The 27,364-nt window shown below is 50.9% G+C and overlaps 9 protein-coding genes across 9 annotated transcripts; 5 read left to right on the forward strand and 4 right to left on the reverse strand.

Moving 5' to 3' along the window:
• Positions 1-413: 413 nt before the first annotated feature.
• On the reverse strand, positions 414-2,074 carry N7473_001784 (homeobox domain-containing protein; the record flags this gene model as incomplete). The annotated part of the gene is made up of 4 exons (XM_057147724.1): positions 414-658; positions 717-1,348; positions 1,429-1,566; positions 1,635-2,074. 4 exons carry the CDS (start codon positions 2,072-2,074, stop codon positions 414-416), a joined length of 1,455 nt encoding a protein of 484 aa, XP_057011378.1.
• A 1,826-nt stretch (positions 2,075-3,900) lies between these two features.
• N7473_001785 (uncharacterized protein) lies at positions 3,901-4,653 on the forward strand (the record flags this gene model as incomplete). Its single annotated transcript, XM_057147725.1, has 1 exon — positions 3,901-4,653. The coding sequence occupies one exon, from the start codon at positions 3,901-3,903 to the stop codon at positions 4,651-4,653; it is 753 nt and encodes a 250-aa protein (XP_057011379.1).
• Positions 4,654-6,719: 2,066 nt separating this feature from the next.
• Positions 6,720-7,727, forward strand: N7473_001786 (casein kinase 1 family protein; the record flags this gene model as incomplete). Its single annotated transcript, XM_057147726.1, has 1 exon — positions 6,720-7,727. One exon carries the CDS (start codon positions 6,720-6,722, stop codon positions 7,725-7,727), a length of 1,008 nt encoding a protein of 335 aa, XP_057011380.1.
• Positions 7,728-12,363: 4,636 nt separating this feature from the next.
• Positions 12,364-13,290, reverse strand: N7473_001787 (uncharacterized protein; the record flags this gene model as incomplete). The annotated part of the gene is made up of 2 exons (XM_057147727.1): positions 12,364-12,996; positions 13,054-13,290. The coding sequence occupies 2 exons, from the start codon at positions 13,288-13,290 to the stop codon at positions 12,364-12,366; spliced, it is 870 nt and encodes a 289-aa protein (XP_057011381.1).
• A 2,418-nt stretch (positions 13,291-15,708) lies between these two features.
• N7473_001788 (double zinc ribbon domain-containing protein) lies at positions 15,709-16,272 on the forward strand (the record flags this gene model as incomplete). Its single annotated transcript, XM_057147728.1, has 1 exon — positions 15,709-16,272. The coding sequence occupies one exon, from the start codon at positions 15,709-15,711 to the stop codon at positions 16,270-16,272; it is 564 nt and encodes a 187-aa protein (XP_057011382.1).
• A 1,458-nt stretch (positions 16,273-17,730) lies between these two features.
• On the forward strand, positions 17,731-18,983 carry N7473_001789 (uncharacterized protein). The gene is made up of 4 exons (XM_057147729.1): positions 17,731-18,017; positions 18,183-18,264; positions 18,341-18,577; positions 18,671-18,983. Exons 1-4 carry the CDS (start codon positions 17,989-17,991, stop codon positions 18,959-18,961), a joined length of 639 nt encoding a protein of 212 aa, XP_057011383.1. The 5' UTR covers positions 17,731-17,988; the 3' UTR covers positions 18,962-18,983.
• A 1,828-nt stretch (positions 18,984-20,811) lies between these two features.
• N7473_001790 (uncharacterized protein) lies at positions 20,812-21,633 on the reverse strand (the record flags this gene model as incomplete). Its single annotated transcript, XM_057147730.1, has 1 exon — positions 20,812-21,633. The coding sequence occupies one exon, from the start codon at positions 21,631-21,633 to the stop codon at positions 20,812-20,814; it is 822 nt and encodes a 273-aa protein (XP_057011384.1).
• Positions 21,634-22,719: 1,086 nt separating this feature from the next.
• Positions 22,720-22,923, reverse strand: N7473_001791 (uncharacterized protein; the record flags this gene model as incomplete). The annotated part of the gene is made up of 1 exon (XM_057147731.1): positions 22,720-22,923. The coding sequence occupies one exon, from the start codon at positions 22,921-22,923 to the stop codon at positions 22,720-22,722; it is 204 nt and encodes a 67-aa protein (XP_057011385.1).
• Positions 22,924-23,078: 155 nt separating this feature from the next.
• On the forward strand, positions 23,079-27,172 carry N7473_001792 (uncharacterized protein; the record flags this gene model as incomplete). Its single annotated transcript, XM_057147732.1, has 2 exons — positions 23,079-26,514; positions 26,595-27,172. The coding sequence occupies 2 exons, from the start codon at positions 23,079-23,081 to the stop codon at positions 27,170-27,172; spliced, it is 4,014 nt and encodes a 1,337-aa protein (XP_057011386.1).
• Between the last annotated feature and the right edge of the window lie 192 nt (positions 27,173-27,364).

The raw sequence follows: 27,364 nt of genomic DNA on the forward strand, positions 1-27,364 counted from the left end.
GGCGATGAGGGATGAATGCAGTCCACCTCCGCGCATTAACTCACGGATCAATATGGCAGAAGGTAGAATGAACGTGATAATTAAGAAATATTTCTAATGTCGTTTTGCAGAAAGGAAGGAGGCTAAGCTAACATTTCTCAACCATGGCTTCTGCGACGGTCAAAATGAATCGGGCATGCTGTAGGATTTGTAATAAAATGGACCAAAGCAGTGAATAAGTCGAAGGATAAAGCGAAAGAAATCCTGTAGCATTGGGGAGTCAGACCAGCCTTAGAAGACTTCTGGAGTGAATTCCTTTGTCTTTTTTTGATCATGCTGCGTGTTACTATATTGCTGAAAATAGCCCAGGTACAGTGTTTGAAGGACGAACTGCCGAACTTAGCTAGTAGAGATTTAATGCCCTGCTAGGTCTACTACATCTGACCAATAGAAAAGGATCCTATCTCGGACTGCACAACCGATGCCGGGAGACTGACAGTGGAGGCGTTGGATTGTGTATAGGGCGTGGTGCCCATTGGCTCCTGTCGGCTGGCATATGAGAATGGCTGGTATTCCTGCGACGTGGAGACTGGGAGAGCCTGCAGGGTCGAGAAGGGCCATCCATGCGGTGGGATTTTAGACCTCAGTGACTCGTAGCATTGTGATTGAGAGCTTATTTCTTCATTCAAAGGTTAGATCTAGGCTTGGAGGCTGTTAAGGCGGACCAAGAAACCAACCCGTATTACTCATAGCATGGGCTGTTTGCATCTCCTGAGGATCTGTTGGCCATACTGAGCTCTTAAATGAGCCATAGGGTGCCTTTATCCCACCTGGGTGCCACGGCATCCAGTAGTCCATCGATCGCATATTGGGCAACCCAGAGGGATCTAAATTAGGGCCAAAATTGCCGTGCACTTGCATCTCTGGACGGACGGAAGAGGGCTGAGAGGACACATCCGGTAGACTGCTGGATGTGGCGATCACAGAGTCGTTGCGGCTCCTTCGGTGCAGATCAGACATGGACGCAGATGCAGCAGATCGACCCACAATCATCCCGGGGCTGTGCAGACCGCCACTCCGTCCAGCATAAGACATGCATGTTCTTGCGTTCAATGTAGAACTGACAGTTGAGACAAGGTAGTCGTCTTCGTTTGGGCGCAGGAAACAATCTGTGCATAATGTCCTCAACGTCCCCAATTCTGGATTTGGCACACCGTAATCTTGTGGCGATACAACGGGAGTCTGATGCATTGATTTGCTTTCAAACGGCGTGCACAGGACTTTGGTTGTGTCAAAGTCATCCGGGACAGCTCGCGACTTGAGCATCCTCTCTCGATCATTTGTCGTTAGACCCTTGATCTTTGCTCGCCTAAAATGAAGAATATTCTTAGAAAATAATGAGAGGATAAATATCTCTACGTCTAAAGAGACAGAATACTGCGATCCTACCTGTTCTGGAACCACACTTGGACTTGACGCGGCGTTAAGCCTGGAATCTCTCGCGACAGGCGTTCTCGGTGGCTGGCATCTGGGTGTGCCTGACGAGTGAACTCGCTCATCAGGAAGCGAGTCTGACGGTGCGTTAACCTGTCGATCGTGTTAACCCTGCTGCATCGACTGGTCCCGGTCGCTTATCATGATAGCCCAGCCCTTACCGAAATCGCTTCATCTTGTCCTTTTCCACTGCCAGCGACCTATGATTCTCTTCGCTCCCCACAGTCTCAGCTTTCTCATTGGAAGGACTGATGGACTCTCTATCGCTTCCGTCGTTTGAGTCAAGACCTGACCGAGAAGCACTCATCATCCCTCCTTTCAGGCCCCGGGGACCGACTGGCGATTGAGATGTGGCAAATTTGCGATTGCTTCCATGAATCTCCAGCTTGACTTGAGGCAGTATATTTTCTCTCCCCGTTCCATGCCTCGGAGGAGCCGCATCGTACCCTAAGATTTCTCTCCAATGATGAGATCCAACATCAGCCGCACTCACAGGCACCGCACTGGTCAAGGTGTTCTCAGTCTCTATGCCAAGCCGTTGCATTTCCGTGGACGACACTCCAGGAGAGACTCCAGGCTCTTGTTCCCTAGGCAGGATCATAACAAAGACGTTGTAGCGTTGAAGAAACCCTTGCTCCGTAATAAGTAACGGCAAGACAGTTGCCAGAAAATATGTACTTTTCCTAAGGTCTGTTCAGTAAATGGTACATTCTCAGTTGGTGGCCATTATTGTTTGAATAGTGGATCCTCTCTACGCGAGGGTCAGTACGGAGTACTGCGTAATAAATTACCATTTATGAAAGGGCTGGTTATGGTCAAGCCTGGGTCGTCGGCAGATGAATTCCAATGGAGCGCGCTCAATGGCCCGAGCTAGCGGTAGCGTCCCAAGATTGGGCACGGTCCAACGTCTGGTATCTGCGTTGAGTTTGGTGCCGACCAATCAAAGAACACCGGCGTCATCTTCCGACGGAGTGAATGGACTAATGGGGGCAGTTCCACTCCATGTATCTCCCTCATCACGCTCTTCCTTAATATCACTCCATGATAATATTCTGCCGAAGCCAATTAAACTCCCAAACAGGTCATGCCAGGTTTCATGTTGCTTTACTGGATAGGCCAAAACGGTTCCTCTGGCACGAAACAATGTCTAACTTCCTCTTTTGTCGCATGCAATGGCCTGAGCAGTTAACGCCGGGTTGAAAGTGAAATCTATATTCGATAGCTTGGTGCAATTTCTGGGAGTGAGCGAGAGCGTGGATATTAGAGATCGAGCTTGTCTAAGCGGTCACTTCCTTTGCTCGAACTATAAATTTGTTGTAGCGATCAAGGCATCCAACGGTGGCACAGCAAAAGGAATACTGCTAATCTGTTGAACAAAATGATATATTACTGTACTAGCTGTTTAATGATGTATTGTATACCATGCACAGAGCATTTTTGGTCTGTTCGGAAAAAGGTACGTCGGGAAATACGGGTGGTGGCGCTGCGCCCATGTTTCACTACGCTGCACGTTCGAGGCCAAGGTGAGATTGGTGGCTTCGGCATGAGGGGATTAAACTCCCTACCTGAGGACCAGGATGCTGGACTGGTTTTCACATTGACCTGGCTCCTGAGCCTGGTGATACATGAGTAAGGTATGTAGTTGAAAAATTTCCTATTGTTTTCTCTGCTGGTTCGGGTTGCCTGTGGCCTTTTTCACTTCGCGGTTGGATTATTGCACCTTTGTCCGTCTCGGCCGTTTCCTATTCTACGCCCGTTTTGAGTTTTACGATTATACGGATTGATGGGGTGGCCCATACACCCCGGGTCGACTTGCGAATCCCATAGGAAGCTCACGCGCGACGCAAGTTGGTTACTTGTTTGTCTCCGATTCTGTGCACTCGCCACGTCTTCGAGCCATACGTTTCGTGTCCCGTCCGAAACTGACTCCGCTAGGCCCATGCAAGAGAAATTTCTTTCTTTATCTCTTCCTTGGATCTCACTTTCAACAGACAGCCAACGCTGCCTTACCATATCATTGTAAGAAAATCCCCAAGTTGCTGGAAGTTTATGGCGTGGGTTCGCTCACTGGGCCCATCCCGCTTGGCCTGTTGCTGCTTACTGTAGCACTAAGGAATTATCTGGGCCTGGATCGTGGATCGAGGCTGGTCCATGGAGGAAAAAAATCATGCACTAACTCGGAGCGTTATTTGAGGTCGGATCGGGCACTGGTACGTCTCCGTTTTTCGTCTCTGTTTCGTACATGTTTTTCTTTCCAGACTTCCCCTGGATACTTTCTTGCTATTGATTTTGATATCATGGGACTGGTTCTCTTGTCGCTTTTTTTCGTTGCTCGTTGTTCTCTTTCACCTGCGGCTTTGTATGGAATAGCTTCTCCTGGGACAAATCATTCTTTACCGGACTCGGTTGTTCATGATTACGTTACAGATGTACAAGACCACGACCTCACTGGAACTTCATCGTCTCGACAGGCCAAGCCTACAAAACCCCCAGAAAATATTCCAGTCGGATGAGGACAGTACGACCAAGTCCGATGCTGGGGAACACCACTCTGCTGCCCCGCCTGTAACCTCACCACTAGTCACAGGGACGCAGTACGAGTTCTATCCAGACCTCTACATGGACATGGGCTCCCATAGAGACCCGGATTCATGCTGCAACGGGCAGGTATCTATGCAGCCACGACCTGTCTCCATGGACATTGTCAAGCGTCGTAGTGATATCTCTTTGGTGGAAGACACATATGTGCTTGACCCAGAAGAGAAAATGGCTCTGGGACTACCCTCACTGGATAGGCTCCCTGCATTTGGGTCTAATTTCTTCCTGCAGCTGGTGACCCATGTCCCACCGAATTCGTCACCATTCAACAGTCCTAGATCTCGCACACCATTACGGTCATCAGCCTTCTCGGTAGAGAGCGCTGAGATCCAGACTGCAAAGAAGGTTTCCTTGAAGAAGCCTCCTACTTCTCCGACATTGGTTTTCACCAACTCTCTGAACACACGGTCGAACAGCCCCAGGAATCATAACCCCTCTCGAACGCGGGACAGAGAGTTGTGCATTTCTGATTGTAGATTTGCTAATGGGATGGAAGTCCCTCGCCCAACGGACATCAATCCTGAAAGGATGGAGGTGCGCACTACTTCCACTATCCCAGGGTGTCCAGCCAACGCACTATGAGGACGTTCAATAATGTTACCCACGTCGTGCCAATACTGGGAAACATAGTGGCACAGGACGTATCCACTTGGCATGGAATAGGAGGGCCTTAGGGACCTTTTGCTAGGGGAAGATATATCTGATTAAGGCCTAGCGCTATTCCCTATGTTCGTGCTCGCCTTGCGTCAAGGTTTTGTTCAGTGTGCATTAACTGTACTATTCTAAGGAGGTGGGATCCGTCTCTTTGTATGGGATGTTACCTTATACGTTGATGTTCATGTTTTCTCTCTTTTGTTTGGTCTTTTTTTTTCTTTATTTGGGGTTTCGTTTTACTTACGAAAATTTTCTTGGGCCGCGACAGTATTAAAGTCGAAAGGAATGTGTTCTCAATCACTTTTTAACGAAATTCCGCGCGGAGCCTTGTAAGGAAGAAAGGAATATTAGCCGTGACAGAATCATCAGTCGACTAAGGAACACAGACCATTTCAGCCGAGCGGAGGGACTGGGGGAAGTAAGATTTATTTGTAGCCAATCCAAACTTCACTAGTTACGTCCCATAATCCTTGCTGTCATCAGTTTGTGGTGAAACAAACAGTATTGGAGTCACAAATTAGCATGGCAGTGGGAACATGAGGTCGAATGGAAAACGCTCTTGGCGCCAACAGCCCTCATTTTCGGTGACGGACGAGAATGCTGACTCTTTCGTGAGGATAGCGACGGTTAAATAAAACCAAACGGAGCATGCCCTCAGTAAGATGATTGAATTCCATACCGTTGAATGTTCACTTCAACTCCCTGCATTAAAACCGTCCTAGATGAGGGTTTGGAGCGCTCGTAGGGCCTCGGTCGGCTTAAGAATCGGCCCCATCTCGATTTCTCCCTCTTCCTCTGCAATATCCCCAGCAGGCCCAGGAAGTGAGATAGCATAATATCCTGGATAGATTCGTATGCATCAGTAATCTCTTTGTCAATTAGATTCAAGAATTGGTTGGCGTTGAATACCGTGAAATATATCTTGGCGTACTGCACGGGTAGGATCTTCCAATTGATTCGCTTGATTCAGTGAATCGTGGAGACCTTTGCGAAAGCAGCTAATTATAAATAAATTGCTCAAATCAAACTCCCAGGCCTCTGTTGTGATGAGGGATAGGATCTAGGAGGAGCGATAGCACATGCCAGCAATAGAGTAATATTGAACATATCTCTTTTAACAAAGGTAACCCCTGAGTGGAAGTGTGCTATACACACTTCCCGAAGATCCACGTTACCGTATAAGGTTAGTGTGCCTCAGGGAGGACGATCTACTATTCAGTAAGGCCTCAGCGGCATTGAAGACTGCTGAAACCTCAACAGCCTCTAGACCCCAGCGAATCACTTTCAAGATACCTACTGTTTTCAAAGGATCTCTTCCAGCCTCATATTCACCAAGCATATAGCGTACGCATTGCTTACGCCAATAGGCCTTCCACATGCCTTAATAGTTAACTATGCCTTCAAAGATTAAGTGCGAGCGCTTCGGGCAGAGATCGACGGATTTGCCTTAGCTCACCCCCAATAGAATTGTGGCACAGCTCTGTTGACCTCGGTTCCGCGGTGAGCCACCAGCGATCTGACAAAGACCGCAACGACGTTCAGATTATCTCCCAGCGCTCCTTCGTCGATCCCAATGGGCCATGGGAATGAAGACCGCGATGAAACCCCAAAATGCTTTCGGCATGCACCTGCAGCAAAATAGGCACATCCAAATCGGGTTGCAATACCAGCCCAATCGGGTTAGCGTGGCTGGAATGGCACCGTATCCGTTATTTCTCCTCCCCCCTGGACTGTGAGGGCCATCGCTGATGCTGCGTCATGCAGGCCAAAACCACCCTCTTACCTCGCGGGGGGTTTTGCCGTTGATATTTGACCTTCTTTGCTCTCCAACTTTTCTATTCTCTTCGGACCTGTCCCAACCACCCATCGCCCGCTTCTCCCCCCCCCCCATTATCCAGTCGGACCTTTGATTGGCATTGGTCTCGCTTGCTTTCTCAAGTTTCCAGCCACTCGCACAGCTGGCCGCTCTGCCTCCCGGTTCATTTCAATTCGAGATGACGACCGTGGATGTGTGTGTCGGTAACAAGTACCGCATCGGCCGCAAGATCGGTAGCGGCAGTTTTGGTGACATCTACCTGGGCACCCACATCATCTCCGGTGAGGAGATCGCTATCAAGCTCGAGAGCGTCAAGGCCAAGTACCCTCAGCTGGCATACGAAGCCCGTATCTATAAATCTCTCGCTGGCGGTATCGGTATTCCCTTAGTCCGCTGGTTTGGTACCGAATGTGACTACAATGCCATGGTGATCGACCTCCTAGGTCCCAGTCTGGAGGACCTGTTCAACTTTTGCAACCGCAGGTTCTCGCTCCAGACCGTCCTGCTCCTCGCCGACCAGCTCATCTCCCGCATTGAGTACATCCACGCCAAGTCGTTCATTCACCGTGACATCAAGCCCGACAATTTCCTGATGGGTATCGGCAAGCGTGGCAACCAGGTCAATGTAATTGATTTCGGACTGGCCAAGAGGTACCGTGACCCCAGGACACACTCTCACATTCCCTACCGTGAGAACAAGAACCTTACGGGTACTGCCCGTTACGCCAGTATCAACACCCACCTGGGTGTTGAGCAGTCACGCCGTGACGATATGGAGTCGCTCGGCTACGTGATGCTCTACTTATGCCGTGGCTCTCTGCCCTGGCAGGGTCTGATGGCTGCTACCAAGAAGCAGAAGTACGACCGCATTATGCAGAAGAAGATTACCACCCCAACTGAAGTTCTTTGCCGCGGTTTCCCCAGCGAGTTCGCCCTGTACCTGAACTACTCTCGCTCGCTCCGCTTCGACGACAAGCCTGACTACATGTACCTGCGCAAGATCTTCCGTGACCTCTTCGTCCGCGAGTCCTTGCAGAACGACTACGTCTTCGACTGGACCGTCTACAAGTACCAGAAGAACGCCGCCATGATTGTCGACGCGTCCGAGAAGGATAAGGATAACGAGCAGGCGGCCCTCCAGGCTGCGACTGGCAACCCTACGGCTGCCAGCGGTGTTGCCACCTAGTCTGGTACGACCTCGGGCCAGCGCCAGAAGGCCACCGACCGTGGCGCCCTTGACAACACTCCGGACATCAAACGTGCCGTGGAAGGAAATGACAGGATTTTTCGACGTTAGGCTGCGTTCTTCCGCAAATGGAGCTGCTTCAGGTGCGTAAGGATCTTTTAGTGACCGTTTGAAGCGGGATGCCGGGACAGGGGCTTAATGGTACTAATCGCGTGTAGCACCTGCAGTGGGACTGGAGATGGCGGTTTGTCGGTTCCATTGCTTCCACTCTGCTGCGTGTCCAGGTCCTTGTCGACCTAGGATGCCCCAGGACTCCATCGTCAGTTTGCCGTGGACGCAATATCCTGTTCTTTGACTTCTCAGAGTTCTCGTTTCCCCCTTGGATCTCCAGTCATTCGATCCAGTTTCGACTTCAGCCGTTTCAATCCGTCATTGGTCTTGGTCCGCTCGTCCTCCCAATCCTTTATGAATGGATTGCCAAGTTGATTGAGTCATTGCGACGAGTTTGCCAGAATCTTTGATGATGGCTTTCTTCTCGGACTACTTTTACCCGTTCTTACGGGGAAGCTGCTCACTCAGTCTCGAAGCTATTGATATGGTGGCCCATTCCAACATCTTCACCTTCCGGCTTTTGTGAGCTATATCGTTATATCTACTCTCCTTGAGTCTCCCAAGCCGCCGAAAAGGAAAGATCGAAGGAGATGCAAATGAGATGCAAATGACGGCGCCAAGTTGGGGGGTGGAAACATTTTTCTGCTCCTTTGGTGGCTTGCACTTGACATCCTGGAACACGCATGATCGTATAATTGACGTACGGAAGGATGGTAAAACACCACTATCCTGTGCCCGGATTAAAAGACTACTCCTCACCGATATCAGAAGAGAATATCTGCCGATCGGAACGCACCTTGAGTCCCAGGGAGTCGAGTTCGACACTTCGTCGCCGTATCATAAAGGGCAGAACGGGCTAGCCGAACACACGAGTCGCACTACCCGGGAGCGGATTAACACGCTCCTGTCCGATACGAAACTTCCTCTTGGTGGATCGAGCTCTTGGAAACGGTAGTCTATCTGAAGCTGCGCGCACCAGCATAATTCTACGCAAAAAGACGCCGTACGAAGTGATCTACGGGATACCACCCAAGCTGTTGCATCTGCGACGCATCGGCCCTGGCGCATGGGTATTGTCCCAAAAGAGCATCGGGGAAACTCGGACCACGATCGTCTGAATGCCGACTGCCACCGCGAATCCAACCAATACAAGCTGTACGAGGTACATTCTGGAAAGATTGTCTTTTCCCGTGATGTCGAGTTCGATGAAAGGGCAACAATGGCGCCGCTCATCGAGGGGAAACAGGCAACGACCTCCCGGACAACGCTCCTCCATCACCTGTCTTTCTTGAACCAATGCTGCCTCCATCTGGCGCACCGCTTACGTCGCCTCTGTCTCCTAACGAGCCAGAGAAAGCGCCATCTGACCCAGTGGAAATTCCCTCACCGGCCAATCCAATCCCGCGCGAAACACAGGCCACACCTTGGCTATTCTTTGTATGGCCAACGACGAAAGCCTTCCCGGCATCTCCTGGAATCGGTAGGCAAGGTGTATGCGACAGGGGCATTGAATACAACACCCGCAAAGGACTTCGATCCCTCGACCTTCCACGAAGCCGCATCGGGACCCAATCGGCTGGAATTGTGGGCTGCGATCCTGAAATAATATGCTTCTCTTCTCGAGCATGGATTGTGGGAGAAGGTTCCACGGAATGAAGTGCCCCCCATGGATCGGATCATTGGCTGCAAGTGGGTATTCAAGACGAAGAGCAATGGAATCCGGAAAGCACGATTGGTGATCAAAGGCTACCGACAGAAACATGGTATCGACTATCACGAAACCTTCGCGGCTGTATCCCGAATGGATTCGGTCCGCAGCATCGTTGCGAGTACCGTGCTGCGTGGATGGAAACTCCACCAATTCGATGCCGTCACTGCCTTTCTCCACGGTGATGTCGATTCGTCTATCTATATGGAGCTTCCAGAGGGCTTTGAGGAAAACGGGTACGTTTGCCGTCTTCAACGCTCCTTGTACGGACTGAAGCAGGCACCACGGATTTGGTACCAGTGCGTCCATCGTGTCCTGGTGGCTCACGGCTTTACCATGGCCCAGTCCGACAATTGTGTCTTCTATAAGCCTAACTGTGTCGTCTGCATCTACGACGATGACTTTCTGGTCGCAGCACCGGACGACGCCGAGATCCAGCAACTTCGAATGGCCCTGGAATCAGAGTTCAAGCTGAACGACCTGGGAAGCCCGCGTTCATTCCTAGGAATCCAATTTGACTTCCACGCGGACGGATCTATTTCGATTCATCAACATCAATACATCCAAAAGGTCCTTTCCGACTTTTGCATGGAGACCTGTCAACCGAAGTCCACGCCGATGGCTCCGAAAGTTCTCCTGAATAACGTTCCCGACGGGAGCGACCTGGATGAAGATACGAAGGCTCGGTTCGGGACCGCAATCGGGTCACTGATGTATCTTATGGTCGGTACGCGCCCTGACATCGCGTTTGCGCTTGGGACGTTGAGTCGTTTCACATCCCGACCGCAGTCGCATCATCAGGCCGCACTGCAGAGACTGCTACGCTATGTCAAGGCCACGCAATTCTATCGCATCACATACCGCAGCGGGCAGTTGATCGGATACACCGATGCCGACTTTGGTGGCTCCGTCGTCACTGATGGTGCATACTCCACGTCCGGCTATGTGTTCAAACTTGCGGGAGCACCAGTTTCCTGGTCGTCCAAAAGACAGGGGGAAGTAGCGACGTCCACGACTCATGCCGAGTATATTGGCCAATACAATGCCATCCTTCACCTGCAATGGCTCCGCACATTTCTGGCGGAAACCCACCTGTTTCGATCACCGGTGACCAACATTATGGCTGACAATCAATCTGCTATTGCTCTCTCCCGCAATCCTGAGTTTCACAAACGGACGAAGCATTTTAACGTGAAATTCCATTACCAGGGAGCCGTTCTGAACAAGGGAGAGATCTGTCTTGAATACGTCCCAACCGAGGAACAGGCAGCTGATGGACTCACCAAGCCTCTGGGACCCTCTACATTCACTAAGTTTTGCAATCTCTTAGGTATTGACAGGGAAGAACTCATGAAGGTGGATGTGTAACCGCGATGGCGCTCTTTCCACTATTTCTCCTCTTCGAGGTTTTGAGTGGTTTTACCGAGGCCTGACCGGTGCCCATGTATTCAGTACCGCCTCGCCAGCAAGGCGATCCTGAGGGGGAATGTTGTGATACCAGGCAGTTGCTGCTCAGGAATGAAGCCGCAACATCAGAAATAATTCCTGCTCTATGTATGAGAAGAACAAAGTTGATTGGAAATCAACTTGGACTTCACGTTGTATATATACCCTCATGTATTCCCTCAAGAAGAATAATCAAGCTTCCTTTTTGCTCTACAACAGCTTCGAGTCTGGGGATGTGGGTCCGTGGTTGGGAAGCTGTGGTGGGAAGGCTTTGGGTTTGGGACCCATGACCCAGAACAGCAGACTCAAGACCACTGTCTGACGACGATGGACGTGGACTCACTTTGGACGTACGTCCAGAGCTTCCAGTCCAGGCGGGCTTTCAAACAGTCAACTGGCGGCCACCCTGGCTTAGTAACCATTAAGGCGTCAGGTCTTCTGACTATAACTAGTAGTCTACGTGGGACACATGTCTTTTGGTCTAGATCTCAAGACGACTAGCCACCCTCAGGATCGTTGGAATCAAGGGGGCAGAAACTCGTCGTATTCGTTCCCATGCTGCTTGGCATGGAGACGCTCACAGTGGGCGATTTCACGACGCTGATGCTCCACGCAGGCTAGACCATCTGGCGGGTTGGTTGAGTAGATCTCCAAAGAGGGAGGCTGACTCAGTTCGGAGCAGAGATACTCGTATAACTTGTTGCAGTCCTTTGGCTGGATTGGTGTCGTGCTGTATATTTGGAGTCGGTCAGCTCCACGATCATTCGGCCTGTAGAAATGGCTTCCGTAGGCTGCTACCTTCCCCAGAGTAACAGCGTTGCCTCCATTGCATGGTTGGGTCGGATATATCCCGGGCAGTCTGAGATGTTCTCACCATGATGCTTGAAAGATAGAAGGCCGACCAGGGGTTGGAAGCGGAGCACGCTACAGGAGATGATGTCTGTTCAATCCACCTCTATCCACTGCCCCACAGGGTTGGTCTGCTATCTTTTTTGACTAAGGTGGATGCTGCATATTCAGACTATTGACAAGATCCCAATCGCTCTTATTCACTTTTTCTACCATTTTGTGAAAAAGAGGGGATGCTTGACGTCCGTAATTACCCACAAAGTTAGTTGAGTTCCGATGATCGGAGCATACTATATACAAGAGAGCGACGAGTCATCGTGCGAACGCGTGGCAAGACATCTAGGAGGCAGGAACAAGGCTGAGCAACTGCTACAGAAAGGGGATAGACTACTGTTTTTTTTCAATGACTCTTAAAACGAGGTCACTTATACCAATTTTTTTCTAGTACTTTTATCTACTAACATATGAAAATATTATACAACGTGTCAGCTGGTCAAACGCGCAGGCTCTTTTGTGACCATCCTACGAATACTCCGGCGACATAGCCGCCCACTGCGAGTGCCGCTGTGTGGGATGACCAACCCAAGCCTGATGCCCATCCGGCGGATCACTACAGTAAATAAGAGAGTGGCTATCAAAGCGAAACCGCTTCGACGCAAGGATATCAATAATCATAATGACGGGAAACAGACACTCGAGCGTATACGCGAAACGATCGAACTCGCTCGCGACATTGGTAACGCTCTGCGCGGTAGTCCGCAGCGAGAACGTGACGGCGCGCAGAATCCCGATGCAGCAGAGACTAGCGAGCCGGATCTCGGTCGATTGCAGCAGGTGCCGGAAGAGATCGCGCGTCGGCGAGGTCCAGGGCGACATGCGGTAGGCGTCGCGGAGCAGGCGGATTAGGAAGAGCGCGCTGCTGGTCTCGACGAGGGCGATGGCGATGAAGTAGCCGACGTGTAGGTAGTCGACGCGCTGCTGGAGAGGTTTGTCTGTGGCGACATCGATGGCGCGGGTGGCGGCGATGGCTATGCGGATGGCGATGATGCTTGTCATTAGGGTCCAGAAGATGGTGCGGAAGATGACGAGGGCCCGGTCTTTGAGGGTGTGGACGAGGATTTGGTAGCCGTAAAACGAGAGGCCAGCTTCCTGGATCTAGACCTGGAGTCAGAAAACAGCTCACCATTGTCAGAATCACCGGGAAGAACCGACCAGCCAAAATAGATCGGCAAAGACGCTGGCCACCACGAGCTGCCGCGTTGGGTGCTCGGCGTAAAAGGCGTAGTAGCAGAGGCCATTTGCGACAGCGCAGGCGATGGAGACAACGATCGGAACGAGATGCAGGGGCGAGACGCGAGTGATGAAGATGGCCCAGAACCCGACGACGGTCAGGAACAAGCCAATGGTGCTCAGGATCGACCAACTGAGCTCGAAATATGGGGGGACCATCTCGGTCGCGGAAGGCCGCGCATCGTGGGACGGAACGGTTGAGACGGCGGAGAGGGCAGGCGAAGGGAATATGTACGGAAGGCAGCTTGGGGGAGTGAGGATGGGCTAGGCCTCAAGACTGCGATCTCGGGTTCAAAGGATCCGTACTTGGCGAAGTCACTTGTCACTCCAGCCTTGGGCTTGTCGAGCCACTCGGGCCAGTCAACGGCGATGAGAGCGATGATGGCGTCGTTCGAGCCAACTTTAAGCGGCGTTAGGGCAACTCATTGGACTCCATTGGACTCCATTGGCTCCCCAGTCGACTGAATCCGGGGTGAATCGCCCCCACCAGAACCAGCATGAACCAGTAGGAGAAACTACTCGAGCGGTCATCGATCCTCCGATTTGTCCGCGCACCATATCTCAGGTTCTCAGTCCCCGATCCTCCCTACGAAAGGTCCTACTCTTGCTGAATCGAGATAATGCCTCAAGCCCTTATGAGGTGGAAAATAGCTACTCCGTGTTCCATCCTGGAAGTCTACGCATTTCCAACCTGATGTACCAGGTCCTTCCTATATGTAATGTTCACTTTCCATTAGTAAATTAGGAAATTTATCGACCTCAGTGTTCGTCAGATTAACAATTCGATACATAATCTACCCCTATCTAACTCCGTAAAGTAATTATTGATCCTGGCGGCTCGCCATCAAAACTAATTCAGAACGGAAGGGAAGAGGGCCAAAAATCTCCACTTTTGGTATTAACTTCACAAGCCCTCGGGTTAAGATACTCCGGACCTACCATCTTTCTTTGATCTTACGATCGATAAGATGATCTTGAACTCTGTTGGGGGTTTCAAACTTACGAAACCCCACTGGGGGCCGATAAAATCGAAATCCCTCAACATCGCAAATCCCCCAGCCCCTCATCCCCTCACGACTCTGTGATCTCCCCCTCTCCAGCCCTGATACATCCCCCGTTCCACGCACCCGCTCCGCAGGCCTCATAATCACATCCAACGCCCGAGACTGACAATTCTACTGCGGAACCCTATGTTTACGCCTCCTGACTAGTCAACCTACCAAACTCAGCCCGGGTCCGTCCCAGAAAGAACTTCTCGTCAAAGCTCCAGCTATCGAAGCGCTTGTTGGCTTGATCAAGGTCTCGTAGTCGTCTTCGTGGCCAGTCTCGTTGATGCAGTGGTACCAGATGCGGCGGGGGGAGTTGGGGTGGGCCATTAGGATTATCCGGTGGATTGGTTCGGTGGGGGAGGAGGTGGTGCATAATGCTAGTCAGAGGTTGTAGCGGGGAACGCCGATGGGAGCCATTTTTTAAAGGGGTTTGGGGGTTAAACGGACGTTGTAGGTATTTTGTTTTGCATAGAGAGTTGTTGAGGATTTTGATTTCAAGTTGAGTGGATTCCGATTGTGATCGTGATGATGGGCTTGTCCCACAGAAGAAGATCGTTCAGCAGAGAGGTTTAGTGTGGCGGTCTCATCCGGGCAGCATAACCCTCAAGCGCATGGAAAGGAAAAGTTCATTAAGAGCCGAGGAGGCTTTGGGCTTACCACCAGCAAAATTGTCCCCCTCATAAAGAAAACCTTTAATTGGACAGAACTTGTCCCAGCTGCCCAAGTCACATGACATTGTTCCCGTCCACCCCACCGACCAGTATGGGAGCCACTGCAGGTGGGAGCCACTGGCTAAGCCATTGTAAAAGCTGCGAGAGGATGCGAGAGGCCGCGAGAGGCTCTTGGGGGGGCGGGAGAAATTAGGCGAATGTCAAAGCCCATGGAGGTGGCGCTGGGCTGTCAGTGCCATCACCCATGCAGTCAGTCGTATCCATCTGGCATCCCGCTGGAGCCGCAGTATGAACATCCAGACCCGAGAACAGAGGTCATAGGACACTGCAAGGGGTACACAGAATTCCGGGGCACGGCATGACCACCGACAACAGGACCATCACCAGCGCAAACACTACCGACGATCATGACTTCTTAAGGGATTTCACGGGGCAAGATTTCGGCCAAATTGGGACGCCGCCAATCACCGATTGCCATATAAAACAGGCACGACATTGGGTATAAGCTGGGTCATCCTGCACCTGGTGGTAAGATATTCGCATCTCCGATCGACATTTCTATTGCCAAGCGGCAAGTCTGAGCCATTTTCAGAAGGATCTCTATGATAAGCTTTCGCTTGGACAAGGCTTGCAAATGGTTGGCACAGATCAACTAATCGACACTTGAATACGAGAACCAAAGTTCCCCATGGGCTTAGCTTCGTTCATTGTGCTTTAACCTAATAATGGAGTCTGCCTTGTCATTAATAGGGCGTCTCTTTTCCCTCGAAGTCTTCCTTTGTCTCCTTCTGGCTGTTGAACACAAATAACTCATTTAATTTTTCCCAATCTTTCTCCATGCAACAATTCCCTATAAAATGAATCCACACACGCCAAACGTGGTGCACCAAGTCGCAACCTCCACATCAGGCAACAGGGGCATTTCCAAATGGTGGCCGATCAGTTTTCTCATATCCGCTGTCATCTTCTTCATAATTGGAGGCGGACTTTGGGGCGGATCGAATTCCAGCCGCTACAACTGCCGTACCTCAGGCCCATATTGTTCCATCGCCTCTCACGGCGAGTTCTATGGCGCAATCGGCTGTTTCGCGCTCGGGGTTGTGTTGAAGATCGCGGGCTGGATTCTCCTGATCGTCTATCTCGTGAAACGGCGTCGTCTTCGGGCTACAGCTATTACACACGTCAATGCCCCTACTACAGATAAGCGATACCATTCGCAACATCTACCTACCTATTCCGGCGGACCGCAATGCACGCCTATGTCGCCTGCCCCGACTCCTATGCCTATCTATAACAACGCTCCTTCGCAATTCCATGATGAAATATACGAAGCCCCTTCGCATAATCTACAAAGCCCTATAGAACTTCCGGGTTTTGAGCAACCTCATGCTCTCCCGGGCCCCCTGAAACGAACGAAGTGAGAGGAAGGGGAAATTTTCTGACTCTCAACATCCCTACCTCAGTGCACATTGACGAAATTGTAAAGGGTCTTTTCTCAGTGCAAGCTTATAATTACCGGGCAAAGAAATCGTCTTAAACCAGACATTATTAAGGCTACACAGTGCCTACAGATGTGGCTGATTATGGAGAAAAAGGCTTTGGCATGTTGGAAAGGTAGGGGGAATTGGAAAACCCCACTGGGGTTGTATAATATGTCCGAATAGCTTCATTTTTCAGCGCAAGTTTTTCTGGTGACTAAGCAAGCCTGCCCCAGCCTAAACAAATCACAGCCTTGCCTAAGCCTGCGTGTACAAGTACGCTTTTGTGTCAGCCTGCCTTAGCCTCGCCTGGAGTTAAGAGGTTGCCTGCCTTGACATGACCCCAGGCCAAGGCGAGGCGGGGCGTTTGAATCAGGCTTGCAAACAGGTAAATCAAATCAAATTGGAGGATCAATTTGATTTGATTTGGATAAAAAATTACTTTACTTACTTACTTTACTTTATTCATAGACTGTCCCAGCCGCCAACTATAAGGCAGCTATGCAGCGTACATCTATAAATACAGGTGTAACCATCTCTTGCTTCTATATAGTAAGCCGGTCTGTCCAAACTGCTTCTTTCCATTGCCTCATAGTTACCTCCGTAGTTGCTCCTGCATCTATAGGTCTAATGACTGTTGTGTATCTGTGACTTGTCAGGCCTTTTCCTCCACGCCATTCGCGGTTGTATATTCTGGTCGCCATACGGTAATGGTTGCTTTCCCAGACCCTTTATAATCAAGATCGGGGGCAACCACCGCGTTCACGCTCCCATCGGTGTTCAGGATGTACTCATCCGCTAAGTGTGAAACACGTTGACCTTTTTGTGAATAGCACAACTTAATAATTGTCGGAATATATCTGTCAAGGAAAATGGAGTGGTTACTTACCACTAAGAATCCGTCTGATCCACCTACTTCACCTTTCGTACGCATTTTGTATGCGTTCCTACAAATCCGCAGGACTCGGCAATTCTTAACCCGAAGTCCCGATTCCACTAGTAAGGCCACATTAACGAGGCCTTCGCACAGATAGAGTTGCTTCTTTTCTTCAATCAATCAATCATACGTTCATTTTTCTACTATTGATTCCGTTACTCCTATTCGCTAAGATGCATAGTAGTCATTACATGGGATTCTAGCTCTTCACAGTTTTGTACGGAGTTGGCTTTTCCGTTTTTGCTACTTATTCTGACTCCAGTAAGCGGACGCCACTGCCCAGCGCAGCTCGTAAGAGATATGATATTATATAACCACACCCTCCGGATCTGATTGGGGAACACCCTGCCTAGGATAACGGCAAACCCCCGCATGGCTGTCCCCTATATAATACCTATGTTTTATCCGTATAAAAAATTATTATTTGGGCGTGCTAGCCGTGACGAGCACTCTGTCCATGTTATGATTGGCCAAGTGTCACCACAATGGCCCCTCGTTTTGGTTAATTTTATCACATCAGTCTGCACATTCGTCCTCCACTTTTGATATTCTCCTCGCACAACTGCTCTCTCGACGGTTGAAAGTCGAACCTCCCTCTCACTCGACCCTAGGGACGATACTTCTTCTCACTAGAAAATATTGTCTGATGCGATACGGGGCCCTAACTTGATTCTCAAGAATATCTCCCGCACTCACTAGGAGATTTGCCTGCTTCATAAACGATGGCTAGTGAACACAAGGTCACACAAAGGTACGCCACGCAATTGAGCTCGTCACCGCATTATCTCACTCCTGGTCACGCCATATTATCGTGGTCTATAATACAGCTCTTGCTTGTTGAGAGCCAAATAACGTCTTTCAAATGATCTTTGTGTTATCCACCCACCTCAACATTCGACGCTGACATCGAATATAGGAAGTTGACCCTAGTCGGGGATTCCTGTTGCGGCAAGACTTCTTTACTACGGGCTGCGCTATATGGTAATTCTCCGGAAAAGGTAATCGCCCTTTGTCCCGCCTCGCAGTAATTGCTTTTCTTAAAATTCTAATTATAATTGAATCTCAATTATCTAGGTTCAAAGCACCTTTGATCTCAGGCACAATGTGCCTTTCGAACAGTGTCCCGGTATTTACGAGTGCAATGTGTCAAATGAAAAAGGGCATAGTATTATAGTACGGCTCGCCTTGTGGGACACAGCAGGGGTATATGACTTTGGCCGGTTAGAGCCACTTAAATATCCCGGCGCACACGTTGTCCTCATCAGCTTCGCCATTGACTCTCCAGATTCTATGGATAATGTAGAGGAAAAGGTCAGTTTGCCCTATGCTCTTGGATTTGTTCTCGCAATAGGAAGCGGTACTCCGATAACAAATTGTTTGCTGATAGCTATTTGAAATTGATAGTGGATATCTGAAGCCGCCCATTTCTGCCCTGGCATCCCGATCATCCTAGTCGGTCTGAAGAAAGACTTGCGCGATGACCCAGTAACTATTGAAGAACTTCGCAAAAATGGGCTGAAGCCTACACCTAAATCGTTTGGCGACGCTTTGGCGCATAAGATTGGCGCCTATAGATACCTTGAATGTTCTAGTCTGACTGGGGAGGGTGTCAAAGATGTCTTCGAGACCGGATCGGCGGACTCACTTCTCGAACCTAAGAAAGATAAAGCAAAGAGGTGCTGTGCTATCTTGTAGTGTAAGTTATAGTGATGCGAGTCTTTGATCGAATTCTGTCATAACTGGACGAAAATTATACTTAGAAAATGTCGAAGCAAATACCCACCTTCGTATTGTCCAGCTAGCTACTAACCCAAAGTGGCTAGCGCCCCTCGCTACACAAATGTATATATGTGCCTGTCTTCAGATATTCTACAAAACACACTCTTTGCCCCATTGGCCTCTTCGTTACTAGGCGAAACCGATTCGCCATGCTCTGACAGAAAACCTATGTAGAGAACCTGCGACGTATGTTTTGGATCCACGCAGTCGCTTGTCGGAAACCACCCCTAAGAGCATGATGGGTTTTTCTTGAGCAACGTTAGCCAATCTCTTTAGGTCAACAAAAAGCCACGGAGCGAATCTTATTATCTTAGTAGCTTTTCTTTACTGAACCACCTTCATACATATTCCACGTACAGAGTGTTCATCCTACATAAACGAATGTGATGGCTTCAATAAGGCGGATAGTAGTTATTCATTCTCAGTTCGAGGTCTCGCTTGATGTTTCCTTTCACCAGCGCTGTTCATACCATTTTCTGTTGATGTTTTCTTGGCTCTAGTACGAGAAGCACTTGCTTGTCTTTCCAAATTTGCGACTACGGTCGGGGCGTCTTGAAGATTCATTTGCTACAGTTTCCGATGGGTTTGCACCATCATAGAAGGTGACAGCCCTGGATTCCAAATTCATGTCGAAGGGGTTCATCGTCTCCCAAAGCCTTAATGACCCTTTCGACAAAGTTAACCACCGTATCTCGCTCAAAATTACGAAGAGACGCTACCGAATAGATCTGTCTGTTCTGGATATTCGTAACGACATAATCGATTTGGTATCAGAAGAGAACAGTGGGCGCAAGGGAAAGGCAGCGATACAGTCGAACTTCTCCAGACTTGTTCCTGGAGTTAGGGGAAATCAAGCCACGGGATATGCTTGGGGTAGAGTCGGTTCACTGGGTCGGCCGCGTCGCCCTGAGTCGTGAGGGTCGCCTCCGCCTCAACTTGGATCGCTTGGGACAGAGAATTGTGGCGGCAATGGAGGAGGCCAAACAGTATGTTGGGTTGCACTCGCCGTTCGGAGATACCCTTGTGGTCAAATTTGTTGCTTGTATCGTCTCAGATGAATTCAAAGCGAACTGAAGGTGTAGCCATTTCTTGAACTCGGCGATCGAGAACCTTTCTTGGAAAAGTGGAGGTTATTTCGAGAAGCCTAGAAAACCGAGTTCCCCAAGGATATTGGCCTATTTACTCCACTGATAAGGTTTCCACAAACTCTGGCCTTTTCCATTTCGGACCAGATAAACCCCTCATGGCTGTATCCAATAGAGTTGCTTTTCGGATACAAACCTTCGTTCCTTTTTCTTTACTTGTCGTTTCAGGGCAGCGGCGTGCGGAGCTTGCGAAGCGCGCGTCACCAGTTTCCTCCTATTTGCTGTTACTTTCATGCGTTCACGTGTGCTTCAGTCACGTTTTTCGTCTCTATAGTTGCTACATATTATACAAAGATGTATCTACGACTTTCGCTTGCTGCTTTTAATCGCTACTTCTTCTGCCTTTTTGCTATCTCGCTGCTCTCCTGTTTTTCGGTTCGATTAATATGAACCGTCTTCTATTCTCCCTTTTTTGCTCTTTCTACCTATGAGTTTATCCTAGCCGAAAGTGATATGATCCCGCTCTTTTTGTCCCTTGATCCTTATCTGCCACGTATTCTGCATATACGTTTTTCGTATGCACGGTTATACGTGTGGTCTTGCGATTTCTATTTATAGTGATTATCGCCTAGTCTTTTACTTAGCCCTCTATGTTTTATGTCTCTTCCGCCTTTACCGCGATTATTCGTCCCAAGGCTTTAACCTCATATCCAAAATCTGCCAATGCTTCCCTATCGCCTCCTCCAGAGTCCTGCCCTTACCGACCCACCCCCATATAGCTGAAAATTTCGACAGGCGAGATAACCGCTCGAATGACTCCCACACAGCAGTCGGATTCGGGCTAACCACACATCCACGTTGCAGCACCCAGTCCACCGAGTTCAGCGACACAGGGATCACCGTGTGCAGATCAGTCAATGGTTCCAGGTTAGACATCATCTCCCGAGCTTGTTTATTCATCCTCGCACCGTAGACCTTGTGCGATAGCTTCGTGATATAGCCGGCTAGATGGTGACTGCTCATTTTCTGCATCACGCGCGCGAATTCGCCCTTTTGGGCGTCGGTTAGGCCTAGATCCACCGTATTCTTCTCCACCTCGTCCCGTAAAAAAGTCCAGATGACCCGCCGCGGCCAGCCTGCGTCTTCGAGGACGGCGAACAGCGCTGCAACGAAGTTGAATTCTGTCTGGCCTGTATTTTTATCGTATTTGTATGGCCAGAAGGCTATACGCTGGAGTGGGATAGGGTCTTTTCCTGTGAATAGTTGCAGTCGCTCGAAATTCGAGTGAAGACCAACTATAAGGTCTGGGTGTAAGCGGTAGAAGTGGTCGATGTAGAGCTGAACAGGCGGCATGTCCTTGTCTTGCATGCCCCAGTTCGGGGAGAAGTGGTAGAACGTGTAGGGGAGGGTGACGATCACCAGAATAGGGTTGATGAATAGCATAAACATCTGGTACACGAGAAGTTGGGCGTAGAACCATTTTTGATTGAGGGGTTTGTTCATTTTTGTGGTTGTGCAGTGCGGGCAGGAATGGAAGGAAACAGAGAAAGAAAAAGAGAGACCTTCACACAGTTCTGCGCTAGGAAAACTGCGGTTATCTTTGGATCGTCCGTCCCGTCATTTTGTTTGAGAATGGTTGGTCGATGGATACAGTAGCCAAGAAATAAATACGAGAACCTTGGAAAAGGCTCGTGTTCAGGGGCGATCACTTTGTGACATGGCATGTACAGTACTCACCTTGGAGAGTCGGGAAGCTCAACGTGTTCCTATTGGGGGACTGACTCCTAATATACGCTGACTACGTTGCCGCTAACTCGAATGGGAAGGGAGAATCCTAACACACTCTAGGGGCTCTCACCGCTTTCACGGAGAGAGCCTCCTAAACCCAATGATTCCCAAGCTTAATGATAATTATTTCCCTTCCTGGCCACAACGAAGCTATTTATACCTATTCTCAACCTGTCTTCCAAAGAAAATGGCATAGCGTCTTCTGGAGTCATCGGCACAAGATCTGCCTCACTGTTTCTTATTCCCCCCGGCCGTACCTAGGTCCCTGCCACAAATACTCATAAGACTATACAATACAAGGAATCCCGATCTCGCACGTGAGTTCTCTCACGTGCGTTCCGCTGCTGGGTTCTGCTCCTGCATGTGAGAAAACCTTGGTATCGTGCTGATTCGGGACACGGCCAAAAGCCCATACAAACTCGGTGCCAAGATGAGGCCAAATTGGCTATTGGTTCTTGGTTCTGTGTTCCTAATTGGCCCAACTTTAAACGGCGCTTCCGAGCAAATCCAACAGGTTCGGCTGCTGGTTCCTGTTCCCCGCAACTTTAAGCGGGCCATTGTATTGCCCATGCTGTCATTGCTGCTCGCGCCGTACGTCCTTACGTGCTTCGTGCCTGCACGTCCTGCGACTTGTGAGCGTTTTGTCTTAGCCTGTCGCTTAGGGTGTGCGTGCCTCAGTCGGGGGAGGGCCTTGTGCGTGTACAGTAATCTCGCTTGACCACCACCGCCTCCTAGAGCGACTGCCGTTCTCCCCGCCCTGCTTCAAACTGCTCTATGGATCTCCCTGAGAATCATTTTGCATTATACACTCTCGGCGCCCGTCTCCTGTCTTTCTGCAGATGGCTTCTTCCCTTCCGGGCGGTGAGCGTGTGCTCTGCTCGGGGTGTGCACGACCCTGGCTGTCCGCACGGTATAAGACGTGCGACAACTGTCGCGGGAGGACCGCTCTCTGGAGACTGCGGAGCTCACGCTCCCGTCCGTCCGCTCCTTGCCATGACCAGCCATCACGTTCTTTACAGGCAACTTCTTTGCCTTCCGCCACCACAGATATCTCTGTCCAGCGCGTACTCTGTCCCGGCTGTGCCCGACCTTGGCATTCCGTGCGGTATAGGACGTGCGATCTCTGCCGTGGAAAAAATCGTCGCAATCGTACGGATCGCATGAGCCGTCTGCTCACGGCTCGGTCAGGGCTTTGGTGGGAACGTCTAAGCCGTATCTCAGTCATACCATTCCGCCAAGACTGGACCGGGCAATGCTCCTTCTGCGGCATTGTGCTGCTCTCGCAGGAGCCGGACGGCTGGTGCTGTAATCAGGGCCGCAGACGTCTGCCGCAGCTGCCACCATGTGAGGAGCTTCTTCAGGCCCTGTTGGACAGGTACGGCGGCCGCCTCTCCACTATGAGCCGTCGCCTGAATAACCTCTTTGCCTTTTCGGCCATCGGCACCACTGGCCGCTTTGTGCAGTTTCAAGGTCTCTCTAACGTTGTCTTAGAAGGACGCGTGTACCACCGGCTGCTGGATGTGGCGGCGAAGGGCCACAGCATGCATTGGTTCCTCTATGATGAGACCGAACGGGCCCAGCATGCGCGGCAGTTGGACGTCCCAGAGGATGTTCTGCAGATAGCCCGCGACTTTCTTATCCGGGTCAGTCCATACGTACGTATCCTGAGTCATGCCGTCAGCCAGGTAAGTGAGCAGGCTACCCCGCTTGCCATTGAGCTTTCCGTCCCCCCGGCTGGAGGCGAGCTTGCTGCTGTGATCAACACAGACAATCTTCGCCACATCAGCACTCGCAAGATCGTGTTCTTCCGCAAGGGAGGTCTGCAGCCACGCTTCGTCCCAATCCTGTCTTGCCAGTATGAGCCCCTGCAGTACCCACTCCTTTTTCCCCACGGAACGCCGGGCTGGGGCTTTCACGAACCGTCGCAAAAGAATCTCCCCTGCACGCAGATCCAATGGTATCGGCATTTATTCCTGACGGAGCCACGTATGCTGATCTTCGGCCGCCTAGCCTGCGAGTACGCAGTAGATATGTTCTCTCGGACGGAGGAAGAGCGCCTGCAATATCTGAAAATGGGTCGCCACCAACAGGCAGCGGGGATGGATGAGGCGGCGCATCTGGATGCACCAGACCTCTTCCAGAACAAGATCCCCGCTGGCTTCATGGGGTCTCGCGCCTGGGCCTCGGACCAGGTCGCCGACTCTCTCGCCATGGCACGAGAGCTCGGGAACCCGTCGTTCTTCCTCACCATGACCACCAACCCCAACTGGCCGGAGATCCAGTCCCGGTTGCTCCCAAACCAGGATGTCACTGATATCCCAGCGGTGGTGTGTCGGGTCTTTTACCGGCGCCTTCATGCCCTCAAGGCCTTCTTACGCGAGAACTTCGGCCCTATACCGTATGAGATCAGCGTGACAGAGTTTCAGAAACGGGGCCTGCCACATGCCCATATTATTATCAAGGTTAGCCACGACCCACCGCTGTCTGAAATTGACACTATTATCTCCGCAGAGCTGCCGGATCCCGTGGAGAATCCTACGCTATATGCAGCAGTGAAGCGTTTCCACACACACTCCAGGGACCATCTGACCCGCCCCACATCCCGCTGCAATCGCAATGGTCGATGTATCTACGGTTATCCCCAGCCGATCACTGTGCACACCTATATTGATGATCTTGGCCGTATGCATTACCGCCGGCGCAAGGAGGAGGACCGCTGGGTGACTCCCCATATGCCGGCTCTGATAGAGCTCATGGACTGCCACATCTTTGTGGATGTCTGCTCCACGGCGCTCATCTTCCTCTACCTGTTCAAATATCTTTTTAAGGGACCAGATCGCACCCGTTTCAGCCTCCGCGGTCTCTCATCCACGCTGGATGGGAATGAGCGAGTGGATGAGTATGAGGACTACGTTAATGCACGATATCTCTCCTCCTCAGAGGCCGTCTACCGTATCTTCGCCTTTGAAACGGTCCGGAAGATCCCTGCCGTCCGCTGCCTTCCAGTGCATCTGGAAGGAAAGAACCTGCCTAGGATGCGCCGTCCGACGGCACCCGGTTTCTCCGCCATGAGTGACCTGCTTTGGTATTTCCAGCGTCCAGCTACATCACACTTCTGCGGGCTGAAGTACACCGAATTCTTTAGCCTCTACTACCTAGAGACCCGGCCGCTTCATGATCCCCTTGACCAAGGTCAGGTCCCCATCACTACTGTGGACACTGAGCGAGGTCTCCAGCAAAAGGTGTTACGGCATCGCAGCCAAGGCGCAATCGTCACGCGACTTCAAACTGTCCCGGTACGCTCGAAGGAGCTCTTCTACCTCCGGGCACTGCTACAGGTGCGGCCTGCTTCCAGTTTTCAGGACCTTCGCACGGTGCATGACCGCTGCTACCCGACATACCAGGAAGCAGCCACCGCCCTGGGGCTATTCCAGGATGTCCGTGAGGCCGTGTATGCGATGAATGACGCGATTAGTGCTTACAGCCGTCCATCTCAGCTGCGCTTTCTGTTCGCCTATCTTCTGCTGGACCTGCCTTTTCCAGCGGTGGACCTGTGGACACAGTTCCAGCGGGAGCTGTGTGCGGACTATCGACTGGATCACAATCCCACCCAGTCGACAAACCTGGCCCTGGAGGATATTGCACGCTATCTGTCTTCGCAGGGTTCCTCTCTGGCCCAGTGCGGCTTGCCAGAGCCACAACGCCATGACTCTGAGGTGGACCTGGAGCTGAACTTCTTCTGTGATCGGCTACCTACTCTGCGCAGAAGGAGCGAGGCAGCGTATGCGAGGATGAATGCAGATCAGCAAAGCATTTTCGACCGCATTCTCAGACACTGCGGCTGTGGTGGATGCTTCTTTATTGATGGCCGTGCAGGCCGCGGTAAGACCTTCCTAATAGGTGCCGTCTGTGATCAATTACGCGCGAAGGGTGAAATTGTGTGCGTCACTGGTACGACCGCACTGAGTGTCATCCACTATGAGCGTGGTCGCACTGCTCACTCCGCTTTCGGAATCCCGGTCCAGGAGACCGATGTGGGCCTACAGTCCAAGATCAGCGTCCACTCAGACCGCGCCGAGCTGCTGCGGCTGGCCACCATTATCATTTGGGAAGAACTGCCCATGGCAAAGAAGGCTGTTCTGGAATGTGTTAACCAGCTGTTGCAGGATGTCATGGGGAATGATCTACCATTTGGAGACAAACTCTTCATTGGCTTGGGTGATTTCCGTCAGGTGGCACCGGTGATCCACGGCAGCTCTGGGCCAACTGCCACTCTCAACAGTTCCATCCGCACTTCGGACCTCTGGTGCCATTTCCAGATCCTACGGCTGACTATCCCAATCAGGAATGCAGGAGATCCCGTATATGCAAGGTGGGTGGACCAGGTCGGAGATGGTACGACTCCTTACGAAGTCAGCGTGTCACTGCAGCACCTGCACCATCTGGCCTCCCTGGATGATGCAGCAAATTTCCTCTTCCTTGATGATGCTCTCCAAACTTCCCCTGCTGCCGTCCAGCGTGCCTTTCTCAGCCCGTTCAATGCCCGCGTGGATTTGTTCAATGGACTGATGTTGGAGCATGTATCAGGACCTGCAAGTATTTCTCTCCCTCTCCTAGCTGTCCTATCTTTCCCACTTTTGTCCTTCTCTCTGCACTAACATATCAGTTGAATCTAGCCACCTACTACAGCCAAGATACCATCAAGGAGCTAGACGATACTACCTTCCCTCTCCCCACGGGCGCCGAAGCAGATCTGCTCTCGATGCTCAACGAATCGGGTGTGCCGCCACATGCCCTCTCCCTAAAAAAAGCCTGCATTGCGAGCATCATGCGCAACCTCTGTGTTGAGAAGGGCCTAGTGAAGAACGTGAGAATACAGGTGGTGAACTTGCTCTCCAATGTGGTTGAGGTGCAACTACTCCAGCAGCTGCATCCTATGTCGGAACCAGCAGACTCTACTTTCTATCTGCCCCGTATCACGTTTGAGTTTAAACCACAGCGCGCAAATTGGACTGTGCAGCGTCGGCAGTTCCCTTTGCGCTTAGCGTATGCCACCACGTTCAACAGCTGCCAGGGCCTCACCTTGGACCGTGTGGTACTGGACTTGACCATGCCGGTCTTTGCCCATGGCCAGCTCTATACCAGCCTATCCCGCGTCCGGATGGCAGATGACATCTGCATCCTGCGGGACCCAGATGAGACTGGTCACTCCACACTGAATGTGGTATACCATGATCTGCTCCTGCCTGACTGAAGTGAGGTGGATGTGAGTATAAGAGGGTGATTGAAGCCCATGGGCCGCCTGTTTGCGCTGTAGATTTTGAATTTATCTAAACTGCCTCCTGTCCAATAAAATCGATGTTATCCTACTCGACGTGCCACCGCGCCAGCGGCCGAAGGCCGCTGCCAATGCAGCTCGTACGCACAGAACATTGGGACCTGTGAA

Source organism: Penicillium subrubescens (genome assembly GCF_028828155.1).
Source record: "Penicillium subrubescens strain IBT 31985 chromosome Unknown utg000002l_segment0_segment0, whole genome shotgun sequence".
NCBI classification, from domain to species: Eukaryota; Fungi; Ascomycota; class Eurotiomycetes; order Eurotiales; family Aspergillaceae; genus Penicillium; species Penicillium subrubescens.